Source organism: Grammomys surdaster, unplaced genomic scaffold (genome assembly GCF_004785775.1).
Source record: "Grammomys surdaster isolate TR1022 unplaced genomic scaffold, NIH_TR_1.0 125789, whole genome shotgun sequence".
NCBI classification, from domain to species: Eukaryota; Metazoa; Chordata; class Mammalia; order Rodentia; family Muridae; genus Grammomys; species Grammomys surdaster.
The window spans coordinates 2,531,021-2,544,457 of record NW_021620620.1 but is presented as its reverse complement, the minus strand read 5'-3'; the positions used below and the strand labels follow the sequence as shown (position 1 = coordinate 2,544,457).

At 51.0% G+C, this 13,437-nt stretch overlaps 1 protein-coding gene across 1 annotated transcript; it reads right to left on the bottom strand.

Annotated features, from left to right (window-relative positions):
- Positions 1 to 315: 315 nt before the first annotated feature.
- Positions 316 to 7,273, bottom strand: Gprin2 (G protein regulated inducer of neurite outgrowth 2). The gene is made up of 2 exons (XM_028789091.1): positions 7,050 to 7,273; positions 316 to 1,695 (listed from the first exon to the last, which is right to left on the bottom strand). The coding sequence occupies exon 2, from the start codon at positions 1,687 to 1,689 to the stop codon at positions 319 to 321; it is 1,371 nt and encodes a 456-aa protein (XP_028644924.1). The 5' UTR covers positions 1,690 to 1,695; positions 7,050 to 7,273; the 3' UTR covers positions 316 to 318.
- Between the last annotated feature and the right edge of the window lie 6,164 nt (positions 7,274 to 13,437).

The following is a 13,437-nucleotide window of genomic DNA, read 5'->3' as shown; positions in this document are numbered from 1 at the left end:
GTGTCCCAGGGGAGTGACGGCAAAGATCTGTAGGACAGACTAAACAAAAGGTTAAATACTTTTACAGGAAAGAAATCAGGATTTCACTTCTGTGCAGTGCAAAATCCCTATCCCAAAGTTCAGAGCCCAGAACGGATAGAGAAGTGGCTCTTGGGAATCAAGCCCTTAAAAGACAGCCCAGCTGCATGGAACCACAAGCCCAAGCAAGGCTGGTATTCAAGTTAGAGGGTGGGTTTCGGTGACATGGAGTCTCCACTTTGCCTCTCACTGGCCTAGGACCAAGTCTAGAGTCGTGGCCAGTTTCAGGGTCACAAGTCCTCACTCTGGAGCAGCTCCGGAGCAGCCACAGCAGCTGGGGCGCCTCAGTGACTGCATGACAGCCCTCAGGGGGCCCCTCCGGCCCTCCGTAGACAGGCTGTCCTCACTGGCTGGTGCCTGCTGCAGCTGCTCAAACTGCATCTCCAGGTGCTTCTGGATGGCAATGCCCAGCACCTCGGGGTCCACAGAGGCTCCATATACCTCCCACGTCATGCCCTCGGCGTCCCATCGTACATCCCTCACAGGTGATGCTGCCTCTTCTAGGCTGGACCCCAGCATTACCTCTGGGAATATGTTCAGAGTCTCAGGTGCTTCCAGGGATGGGCTGGTAGCCACAGCCTTGCAGGCTGCCACTGGAGCCGCCTGAACCCCAGCATCCTGGGCTGATGCCACACCCAGAGCCAAATCAGTGGCTGAGGTCATAGTCCACACATCTCTAGTCCTGGAGCCAGACTCTGTGGCTAGCCCTGTAGGCCCCCAAGGGTGGACACAGCAGTGAGGGTGCCCAGAAATTCCCCCAGACAACTTACAGTGGAATTTCATCCCACACTGAGCCTGCAACCCAGACTCACTCACTGATGCCACCAATTTGGGAAAGGCCAGGATGCCTTTGGCAGGCAGGGCATGGCAGCAGCTACCAGCTACAGCCTCCCCCAGAGTGCAGAGCAGAGCTGCTGGAGGCAGAGCATGGCAGGAAGTGGTAGATGGCTGTCCAGTAGTTTTGGGCTCACCCTGGGGACTGCTAGGGAGAAGACCAGTTGTATCTTCCAGTTCTACCGTTGGCACCCATACCTGACTCTCCCCCAACATGCAGGCTGACTTAGAAGCCCCATCCTCTGGAGCCAAGTCACTCTGCAGGAGTGCAGGGGTCTGGCCACCTTGGCCAGCAACACTGCCGGGCTGCAGCTGAGCCCTGTGAACAGGTGAGCTGCCAAGGGCAGAACAGCTCAGACTGGGCTTCTGAACACTGCCATGCCCCCGGGTCTGGGTACTATGAACCAAGTCCGAGTGGCTCCTCTGCACAGCTGCCACGCTGGGGGCCCGTAGGCGACACAGGTCACCGACGCCCATGGTAGACACATTACCAACAGTGCTGCTCCTCCAGTGACCTCCAGCACCAGCCTGTGATGGAGCGCTTGCGGTCTGTGCTTGCTCCATGCTCTCAGTCTGGCACCCCTCCTCCTGCAGAGTCCGGGGACTAGAACTGGCCTCACCCTGCTGGGCCCGCCATACGGTGCTGCTGGCACTCTTGCGAAGCTCTGGCCTCTGCTCCCGGCCTTCACACAGCAAGCTGGAAGAGCTCTGGGACAGGGCCTGTGGACGGGGACTCTGGGGATCCCGGGCACCTGGTTCAGGGTAGTTAGAACTCATGGCTGCCTACGAGAGAGAAAAAGAAGTGAGTGAAGCCGAGCTGGGTGCTGGCACCTCAGCTGCATTCTTCCAGCCTTGGTCCCGGCCTGCCTAACTGAACGGAGCCCTAAGATTGTCAGTGATAAGACACCTATCAGACACCTCAAATCTATGTATCCCACGTGATGCATAGATAACCCTGAAAATATCTAATAATCGCTACCCCAGAAATAGCCCTGGAGACCACCACTATGCCAGTTGTTGGCCATATTTATGAGATAGGTGTGGTTTCTGGGGAGGAACCTGGGGGAAAAGGCCAAGTGTGGCATTCTGAGGAGGGGCTTTGGGAAAGCAGCTCTCTGTCACTCATCACAGAAAGATAGCAGACTTTATAAGCCAGCACAGCTAAGTATTCCTGGGACTGTCAGCCTCCACCTTAACAGGGAGTGGGGCCTCCTGGGTACAGACTTGGGGCTCTAAGGTTTGTGGGGTAAGGAAGAAATAAATACTGGGTATGCTGAGAAGTTTCCTGGTTTTCTTATGCCCTTGTCCTGTCCTCTCTAGCCTAACCTACTGAACTGTAACACGTCTCAGATTTTCTTTTAAGGTTCCTGACTCTCACCTTATGCCCAAGGAGACACTGCTATCAGCCCTTAATGGCAAGCCTCGCCCAGCATTTCTTTGTGCATCCACAGCCATTTCCTAGGGCCTTGCTGGCTGCTGCAGCTGGCAATATGGGAATCATTTAGTTCTGACTGTGCCTGGGGGTAACCATCCAGCAGTGGGGGAAAAACACCCAATGGCAAAAATCAGACATACCCTCTGCAAAATATCGACTCTCTCTTCCCAGTATGCCTACTTCAGCACCAAACCCACCGCCCCCTTTCCACCACACCACCTCCTCCTGAGAACCTTTCCCCGGCTGGCCCACCTAGGCTGCCTCTATCCTTGGCTCAGCACCATGTTGCTGGGACAGAACAGGCTGACCCTCAGCCCCTATTCCCTTCCCCTGAAATTAGCAGAGTCAGGACTATAGCCTGCCCCTTCTTGTCAGGTCAGCACCTCGCCCTGACATGCAGCCGGCACTCAACTGCTGCATGGCATGCAGCTGGCATTCAGAGGATAGCTGCTGCATGGCCGACAGAGAGAATGAACTTAAAAAGCAAGGCCATGGAAGAGTGCCCAGAGCTCAGTCCGAGGAAAGGCCCTGCCAAGGCAAGGAACTCACGGGGATGGTAAGGAAAAACTTTCTGGAGAATTCTCATGGAGGCCAAGGCTGGAGGGAGAGGGAGAAAGTGCCCAGAAGGAACAAGTGGTCAGGTGACACACAAAAGTGACAGGCAGGCTGGGACATGGGCAGGGCCAGAGGGTCAGGATGACTCTGCCAGCCCAGCCCTGGATAATGGGGAAGATCACCTAGGGACTCCCTGTCGGACCGGCAGGATGGGCTGGAGAGGCAGATTCAAAGGCAAGAGTTTTGGTTTAAGCAATCTTCATCCTCCCCACCTACCTTTGGCTGATAAAGACTGACAGGAAACCAACCACCCTGGCCAGGAACAAGGCCGCCCAAAATGGAATGTAGCAAGGGCTGGTGGACTCCATTTCTGTTAGAAGCATCTCCCTGACACGGTCAGGAGAGTGGGGAGAGTTTTAAAGACTAAGGGCAGAGTCTGGTCCAGCACAACTGCCTGCTTTGATAGAAATGCTGAACCTTTGTCCTGTGCAGTGTGCCGGGCACTAGTCAATATTACCTGTGTTAGTACCAGTATTATCTGTCAAGCGAATACTGTGAGCAAGAAACTTAATTTCCAATCAACAATTTAAATAACTGGCCACATATAGCTGGCTAATGGTCACTGTAATGGGCCATGCCACTTTGAACACAGCCAATTGGGTAAGGAGTATCCTTAACCAGCTGTCCCTCGAATCCAAAGCCAGACTGGATGAGTGGCAAAGAAAGAACTCTATCCCACTGCTGCCCTCAGAGAGCTCGAACACCACCAATCAGGTGAAAGCCTGAAAGCTAATGGCAGTTGCAATGTTGACAATAAGAGCTTTGAATGCTGCAGGCTCAGGCCATATCCTTTGCAAACACTGTCTCATTCCACTGTCACGGCGACCTGGTGATGTAATCCATCATCCCCATTCTACAAATGAGGTCACAGCTCAGCAGCTTAGTGGTCTGACCAAGGGCACAGAGCCAGCCAATGGCTCCATCAGGAATCAGGCCCATGAGTATATAGATATGAAGCCCTCTGCCCCTCAGAGCAGCATGCAGATCTCTGACCTGACTACTGTAATCACCTGGAGTTCCAGGACCTATCCCTTCCTCTGTCACTCCCGATGATGTTCATGGCTTGCCGATGGGACAAATGAGTGGGAGTTAAGCATGACACTCACCCACCCACCCACCTCACCCAATTCTTAGGCTGCATGGAATAAAGAGGGCAGAAAGACATCTCCAGACTGAAATTTCTGTGAGCACCAAGTTATCCTTGGCAGGGAGACAATCACCCAGTGGGAGTCTAAGAGCCCTGAGGAAACCCTAACAGAAAATCTACACAGCCCTGAGGGTGAGACCTACTAGGATTCTCCTAGGGAACAGAAAATATATAAAGAACAGGCCAGTCCCTTGGCCCCCAGAGGAAATAGGAGGTAAAATAAGGGTACCCCAACCCCCAACAAGACCTATGAGAAGCCATTAGCAGGAGAACAGTTTTATACCTGCCTCCCTAGACACTGCCCAGTGCCCAAAGCTAGCCATCTCCCAGAGAGATCAGTGACCACAGAGACCCCAGTGGGAGGCTATGTATCAATACAGTTACCTTATCTACTCCAGACCACACTGTGACATGTATGTAAATGACCTCTTACAATGTGTGTGTGCATTTGATCCTTTGGCTCACAGGCAGCAAGTATCAACGTCATTTTGAAGAAGTACCCCCAAGTTTTCAGCACCATGCATTTGGAGGGCCTTACCATCCCCAGGGCTAGGAGGGCTCCAAGGGAAGCAATTCTAGGTAACCCCTGGCACATGAGGGGTGCGGGGAGTTCCGGCTCCTTGTCACCAACACATTGGGCTAGGCTGAGGAGATGGAGTTCCAGGGTGGGGAGGAAAGAGAGGTTCTGCCCCCAAATCTGTCTCTTCCTCCTGCTGCACATCTGCTCTTAGGTTTCTGTGAGCCTCACTGTACTCATTCTACAAAACTGAAGTAAGCCCTAACCCCACTAGGTGGCCAGAAAGGCTGAACTCAATGGCATGATGTCATCATCTTACCCCTCCATCCTTGTGACTTGAGACTACAGTGTTGTAGGAACTAGCACTGGGAAAATGCTAGAAGCAAAGACAGGAAGCCACCAAGACACCCCACAGGTAAGCTTCATCTTCCAAGTCTTGTTCCCTTCATCCTATCCTGTGATGTCATCAGTTTCCCCAGTGCCCCCATCCCCACCCGTAAGTTTCCCAGGGCCCATTTGAAACCTTCATCTGGTAGGCCATGCATACACACAAAGCTGTGGTGTACATGCCACATGCCTAGAAAGCCATGCAGTCATGGGCAGGTTCTAGTTTTACCCAAAAGAGACCCTGGGATGGGGCTGGAGAGAGAGCTCAGTGGTTGACAGCACGTACTGCTCTTACACAGACAGTCACGTTGGGCGGCTGTCAACTATCTGCAACTTCAGCTCCAAAGGATCAAACATCCATTCTCATGTGTTCACATCCACATGCAGACACGCTCTCCTGGGAAGACGTCTTAGCACCACACAAAAGGCAGACACACAGAAGTATCCAAGAGCATTAGTGTTGAGTAGTACCTTAATGTTCTTTCTCCCACCTCACTTAATGCAAAAGTTGAGATGGCTGTGGATGACACCATGTGTCCACCGTCCTCGGGTTCTACTGTCGACAACTAGAGAATCAACCACTGTCACATGCAGCAACTGTCAATGTCATTTCGAGGAAGCACCCTCAAGTTTTCAGAAGCTTCCAAACTAGCCCAAGCCTTAGACATCTGGCTCCACTGGGTTAGAAATTCTGATTCTCTCCCCAAATGAGGAGCCCATACCTTTGGGGTGGACCCAGGAAGGTTTCTAAGGGGCCCATCTCAGACCACACTAAGTCATCCGTGTAAGTACTCTCTTAAGCAGCAGGTAAGTGCTTACATGGCAACCTCTGTGTCCAGAAAACCACAAAAAGGCAAGCAAGTCCACAAAGGAAGGGGCGGGGGGGGGGAGAATCAGGACTAGTCACGGTGTTAACATAAGGAAGTTGAAAGGACCAGGCAGGGATATCCCCTACAAATACCTCAAATCCCTTGTATAGAGGGGTGTGGCCACCTACAGCAAGTGGTTTGATCATCCCAGAGCAAATAAAGGGCTTAACAGGAACACTCAAGCTGAAAGGAGACATCCCTAAAACGGGGTTGCAGTTCTGAGGGTAAAATCAGCCCCTCATAGCCTCTAACCTCATCGAGATGGCATAAAACCTAAAGGCAGAGAAATGCCAGGAAAGAGGTATGCGTGAGACAACAAGCTCCAAGGTGCCACCCTGCTCACCACAGAGAGAAACCCCTAAGAGTCCCAGAACCCCTAAGAGTTACAGGGCCTGAGCCCTGTGAGGGTTTGCTCACTCCCTCAGGTGCTAACAGTGGGCTGAATTGAGTCTCAGGGTCTGCTGCAACAGCAGGAAAGCAGCCCAAGGGCCACTATGATTCTACCTGCACTCCCCAGCACAGTGCCTTAGCATGGAAACACGCCTCACTGTGGTCACCCCAAAGGCCGGTTTACAGTGGGAACCTGCAAGAAAGAACGTTCATTCACACAGCAGCACTCCGCATTGCCAAACACAGGCCGGCCCTGCTGCGGGCAAAGGCCTGAACGCACCACACACCACGCAGCCTTCCTGGCCAGGGCTCCCTTCCCCGTATCTCCAGAGCAAAGCCCACGGGGGTCTTAGGGAGAAGTACACAACACAAGCCTGGGAACTAGGCTACAGACCTTTCCAGGACAAAGACTCAAAGGATGTGGGGAAGAGAGCTCCCTGGTAGGGATGCTCCAGGGCAGAAGAGGGCGGGGTGTTGGCAACAGAGGACAGGGTGGGGGATGTGGATGGAAGAGAGGCGAACCTGGGAGGGAAGAAGCAAAGGGAGACGGGGTGGAAGCAGATGGGCTCGGGTCCCGGACAGAGAAAAACAAAAACAAAACCCATAGGCTGAGCAAAGTGGACGTGGAAAAGAAGACCGGAGAAGGCAAGGAGAGGCGACCGTGCGGAGGAATGCGGCGCAGACAGTGGTGAGAAAGGGGTTCGGGGTTCAGGAAGGAGCGGCACCGCCCACACCACCCCAGCACCCACCACGGCTCTTGTAGAGCCAGCCTCTCACCCTGTCGCCTCCAGGGCCGCACAGGCCGGCGGAAGCGCTGCTCCTGCGGTCGCCACAGGTGCCCGGCGCCAAGATGGAGCCGCACTGAATCTAGCCCCGCCGCGGTGCAGCCAGCCTCGGAGCCCGCGCTGTCAAGGGTCAGGAGGGGAAGCTGGCACCGGTACCCGGAGCAGGGGCGCTGGGGGTTTGATGGGGGCGACTGGCTCACCTAGGCGCGCCCCGCCTCTTCACGCCTTTGCGTCCCGGCCCCGCCCCCGTCTCGGCCCCGCCCATGCCATTCCCTTAGGCCCCGCCCCCAAGACCGCCCAGCCCCCTTCTCGACCCTTCCCCCACAGGCTGTTTCCTCACTGTGGGATCATCCATCTTTGCAACCTTCCCCACACAACCATCGGGTGTGTTCCAATCTCCTATTTCTAAAGAGCGCCATCGTCCTGCCCCAGTCCCTCCGTGCCCCACCTTGCCTTGCATGGCTAGCTCCGGCAAATCCCCCAGGCCCCAAATACACTTTCTTAGAGATTGTCAATTCCTCCCTCTGGCACCAGAATCTACTGACCATTCCCTGTGGCCCTGCTCCCCATGTCCTTTGTCATCCTGCCCCACCTCTCACAATTCTTGGGCCTCCCACCCACCTCTAGAGATCTTTCCCTAGTCCTGCTCTCTAGAGGCCTTGTATAGTTCTACAGCTGCCTGTTAGGAACTCTTCAGACCTGCTGGATCCAACAGTGCTATGCTCTCATCTCTACACTCACCTCAAGGAAAAATCCAAGCTTGATCCAGTTCTTGAGGCTTATGATTCCAGTGTGGTCCTGGGAACACCTGCCCAGCTTCATAGTACCAAAGTCATATCCTCAGCCATGTCCTTCAAGGTCTATATTCTTGATAACCTGTCAATCCATCCACTTCCAGGACCATTTCCACTCTTGCCCTCTGACCCAACCCCACAAGAGGCCTTCGGTTTCCCAGCCTACCTCAGGGATGCAAAGAGCTGACATGCTCAGTGACTCCCGGTGGGGAGAGACCTCACTGGAGCCTGAATTATTTTCCTATCATTCCCTGCAGCTCTGATATTTCCTCCCTTGATCCCACCTTGTCCCTTCCTAAAAGCTCTACAGATTCTGGGATTGCCTGGTCCCATGGAAAGCCTAGGAGCCCCAAAACATTCCTCCAACATCTTCAGACACACAGAACAGGAAGCCATCCCACCCAGATCTGACCAGACCCAGTCTACCTCCACCATCAAGGAATTCCTGATACCTGGGTACCCAGGTACCCAGGGCTAAGGAGCCTGGGTCTCTTCAGAGTCCCGTCTCAGAGAATTGAGTCCCAGTGTCATAATCCTTTGTTGATAGTAGCCCTGGGGCCCCAGCCTGCCTAGGGTTGTCTACACTCTTTCCATGCAGTTATGGGGAGCCAACACCATCTTTGTCTCTCCCCTGGTTACAGCATCACTATCTTCTCAGAAAGGCCTGGATTTTCCCATCACCCCTTCCCAGCAGGGTCACAGAACATTTTCACCAGTTTGGGAAGACAGCCATCCTGGAAAAGCTGAGCACTCTGACAGGGCTGCACAGGCCTGTGGAAGTGCTGCTCCTGCAGCCACGGGTACCCAGGCTTTAAGATGGAGCCAGATCAGCACTGGTTGGGTCTAGCCAGCCACTGTGCAACTGGTCACAGCCCACTGGGTATCCAAGTAGGGGCCTCAGGTTCTTGTTTCCTCACTACTCACAGCCTGCCTGAAGAATCCTGCCCAAAGAGTCTATATTAGATTTCTGTACTCGAGACACTAACCAACGCCTGTCCCTCCCAGAAATTACTAGTTTTTTCATCTTCATATTCCCTTCCCACAGAAGTCACTTGCAACAAGGGATGAGGTAAATGTGGCTACACTGAGAGGAGACCCAAACCCCAAACTCAGGGCTTCTACCTACCAGGGCATCCCAAACAGAAACTTGCCATCTATGCCCCAAGGAAACCTACTCAGGATTGGATGTCAATAGATATCTGTCATACTGGATACACACAGGCATGGTCTGACTGGACCATGGCACCAGGACCTGTGAACATCACCTTGCTCTTAGCTTCTTGGCTCACTGGCTCCATGGCTTGGCAAGGGGCTCCCCTGGCTATAGTAGTGACTCAGGGAGCGCCTGGGATAGGAGGAACTTAGATAACAATTCCTATCTAACTTCCAACATACTCATTTACCCTGTGATCCCACACCCAGGCAAGACTGTTCATCTCTCTGGGAATTGGTTTCTTCATCTGATAATCGATGATAATTACCTCCCTATCTTATGGGCTGTGGGGAGGCTCCAGTTGTGAAAGTGTTCTGTGCAATGTTCTTGCTGCTGTCACTCAGGTGATCGTGTGATCACATGTTTACCAACCACCACCACCCCACCCCTGTGCTAGGCTCTAAAGGTACAAGTTATATCTGTTAAGAGTAAGGAACAAATTAGACTTTGTAGAGCATTATGGTATGGAGCGGTGTGCCTGGCTTGATAATCATATGGACCAAGTATTATTTGCAGAGAGGAGCAGTCATGAAATGGTCTCAGAAGTTCATAGTGGGCCCGGTGAGACATTGGTATCACTCAGAAGAGTAGCAGGAGTTTCTTGGGAGCTGTGAGCATCACAGACACAGAGGTGACTCAAGGATAAGATCTTCAGAGAAGAGATGAGTGAGAAGAGGGCTTAGGGGCCCAGCTATGAGAAACCAAGCAGCAAGGACTGGAAACTAGACAGCATAGAAGAAAACAGTGACCAAGGGCAGCTCAAGAATATTCTTCAGAGAAGTGCTAGAGACAGACACTCCAGGGTGGGCAGAGAGGAGACACTGAGAAGGTATATACCTAGTCAACTAGAGCATGGTCACAAAGGAGAGAAGATAGATGTCACTGGAAAGAAAGATGGGAGTCAAGAAAGTTGTTTTTATTTTAGTAGGTTTTGTTCTCTTTCATTGGTTTTTAATATGCCATATCTTGCCTTGTTAATTTTGCTTAAGCTAAGCTAAACGGCAGTGTATAGGGAGACTGCAGAGAGCACCAATGGAAGCTGACCTTGAAAACCTGGCTTGCCTCCTGCAAGGCAAGAGCCAGGCAACACAACACTCCCTGATGTCACGCTGCTACTTCCTTGGTAGGAAGCACTTAGCTCCTGTATTCATTTCTTTTCCTGTTGCTGTGATAAAATACTCTAAAGAAAGCAGCTTGGGAGGTAAATGGTTTATTCTAGCTCACAGTTCTAGGACATAGCCCACTGTGGCAATGAAGCCAAGGCACTGGGAGCGTGAGGCAGCTGGTCACAGTGTGTTCCTAGCCTGGAAGCAGAGAGCAACAGATGTATGCTAATGCTCAGCTCACTTCCCCCACTTCATTCAGCAGGGCTCCTCTGCCCAGGGAATTGTCCCATCCATAATTAAGATTGATCTTCTCACATCAGTCAACTTGATCAAGATAATCTCTCACAGGTATTTCCAGAGACCCATATCAACCCAGGTGATTCTAGATTCTGTCACATTAACAATTAATGCTAACTATCATTGCTCCTCTATAAGAATGCCTCTCCAGGAGCCCCATTGCCTCACTGAGAATACACACACACACACACACCATTCTTTATCTCAAAGGAGGAATGGAGACAGGGTGGCCAAAAACAGACAGGGTGGTGTGCATGTGCTGAATTGAGCATGCTCAACAGCTAGGGAGTAGACCCACAGAGAGAGGGGGGAGGGGGAGGGGAGGAGGAGGGGAAGGGAAAGGGAAAGGGAAAGGGAGAGGGAAAGGAAGAGAGAGAGGGAGAGGGAGAGAACATGAAAGCAGAAGCATAGAATCACTGCTGTGTAAAGTCTTCAAAGAGCTGAGATCCAGGGTGAGCTAAAGAGGAAAGGGGACACGTACCTTTTCTATTTTTAAAGTAACAGCAGCAAGAAGAAATATTATGACAGTAGTGAGGAGTTCAGTCTCTATCTTCCTGGTAACCCTGACCTAAAAATATGACCTAAAAATCTTGGAATCTAAAATGTTCACATGCTAATGTCTTCTTGAGCTTGTTTGACAAGCCTGGGGCAGAGGAAAGGAGCTCTTCCAGCAGGGTGGAGCAGTACACGGTATCTTCTGTAGTTTTAGAAGAGATGCTGAGTTGGAATGTACCACTGTGCTGATGACTGAGGAGGAGAAAGCTTCAGCTATGTCAAACAGTATCTGTTTTTTTTTCCAACAAAAATATCCCTACAATACAAGAGACTCCTTTAACCACTAGATCTATGAATAAAAGGACAATAACTCCCCAGGTATGCAGTAGGTGATGGATGGATGGATGGATGGATGGATGGATGGTAGTTTATCCAAGAATTCCACCTTAGTTCAACTCTACATTTTCCTGAGTCCCAAATAAGTAGAAGTCCCAGGTTGTGAGCCTGAAATACAGACTGGACTGATTCCTAGATGCCTTTGCCTCAAGGCCTGCCCTATGAGGAGTTCAGGGAGACTGTTGGCAGATGCACAGATGAACAACTGAGTCACAGCAATGGAAGGAAACAGAGGTTCAGGGCACACGGATGAAGTCTAATGGCATGCTCTCCGGCTCCCCAAGACAGATGCTGCAGATCAAACCCAGTCTCCTCTCTTCCCACCTGTGGGACATCCTCTAGCCAAGAGCACTATCCAGAACACTAACTACATTTCCCAAGTGCCATGAAACAAACTACAGAGATGTGTTCTGCCCCATGAGAGGTGAGAAAAAAACAATATTGCAGCTTCTTGCTTATGGTCTTCAGAAGCAATGTGCTTATATCTTCCCTCTCCCACAAGCACAATGAAATCATAATATGGAGATTGTTTATTCCATTCCAGTGAAGGCAAGACTCTAGAGATGTCAGAGTCCAAGCCCCAACAAAGCGATCGCCTATCATCTCTAGACTATTCGTGACCAGATTTTACATGAAAGAGAAATTGGCCTTTACCCCATATCAGCCATTATTTGGGATGGGTACTGTCTTCCAGAAGGAAAGCATATATACTAATAAATGCAGAATTTATACCTGGAAGAAGCACAAAGCTTGTGCTGGCTACTTTTATGTCATTTTGACACAGAGTCATTTGGGAAGAAAGAACCCCAATTGAGAAAATGTCCCAACAGACTGGCCTCTGGTGCATTTGCTTGACTGATGATTAATACAAGAAGTCCCAGGCCATTGTGAATAGTGTCGCCCGTGGACAGGTGGTCCTTGTAGAATGTAGTTTCTACTAGCTTGCTTTATGCTCCAAGTGGACCATGCTACCAGCCCCACCCAAGTTGCCTTGGATCCTTGGATGAAAGACACACACACATTAGCTTATTTTTTAATATGCTTTTAGCTCAATGGTCGGGCTCTTCTAAGCCTTCCTCAGCTAGCGTGCCCTTCTTTTTACTCCCAGCGCAACACCTTTAAATTTGCCCTCAACTTAGTTATGTTTCTAATCTCTCACCTGCTACCCCAGGCCCAGTCAGGAAAGTGGCCATGGCCACTCCACCTGAGATCTCACATGGCTAGTGGCTCTCTCTCCCTCAAAGCATGGAGAATCCTCTTTCTTCCTCCTATGACTGCTAGCCTGCCTTTGAGAACCTGAAAGTTCTGCCTCTTCCTCCCAGCCATTGGCCACTAGCATCTTTATTGATCTATCAAGAACCAGTTGGGGAACAGGACCTTCAGCCTTCACACAGCGATCCCCTATCAGAGCATCAGAACTACCCCCTACAGTCCTGGCTTCTATAAGGACACCATATGACCTTTACCCCTTATCAGCCATTATTTGGCTGAACAAGACAGGCCAATGAGAAGCACTGCTCCATGGCCTCTGCATCAGTTCCTGTCTCCAGTTTCCTGTCCTGTTTGAGTTCCCGTCCTGATTTCCCTTAGTGATGGACTGTGATGTAGAACTATAGGCTGAATAAACTGTTTCTTACTCAAGTTGATTTTGTTCATGTGTTTCATCACATCAATAGAAATCCTAACTAAGACAAAACTGAAACAAAACAGTTTCTAAATATATGTATGATGCAGGCTGGACAGCTGGAAGCTGCTGACGCACCATTCCACAGTACATGACATGCCATTCCCTACAGTGCTTAAAAGTCACCCTTGGCTCTAAGAGAGATGGTTGGAAACTTTGCAGTGCAAATGTCTCTTGCCTGCATCCGTAAAGGTCCATATCCTCCCAATTTATGCATACATAAATTGGAAGGATATGGACAGAGCTCACCAAGTACAGGCAGAGGTGGGAGAGAGTAACTACAATCATGCTATACTACAAATTGAGGAAGACACAGCAAAAGTTTCTAAGAAGTTGTGTTAGCAGGTCAAGTCTGGGAGATGCCTTTCTCCAGCCCCTTTGATTAAGGGTCTCTG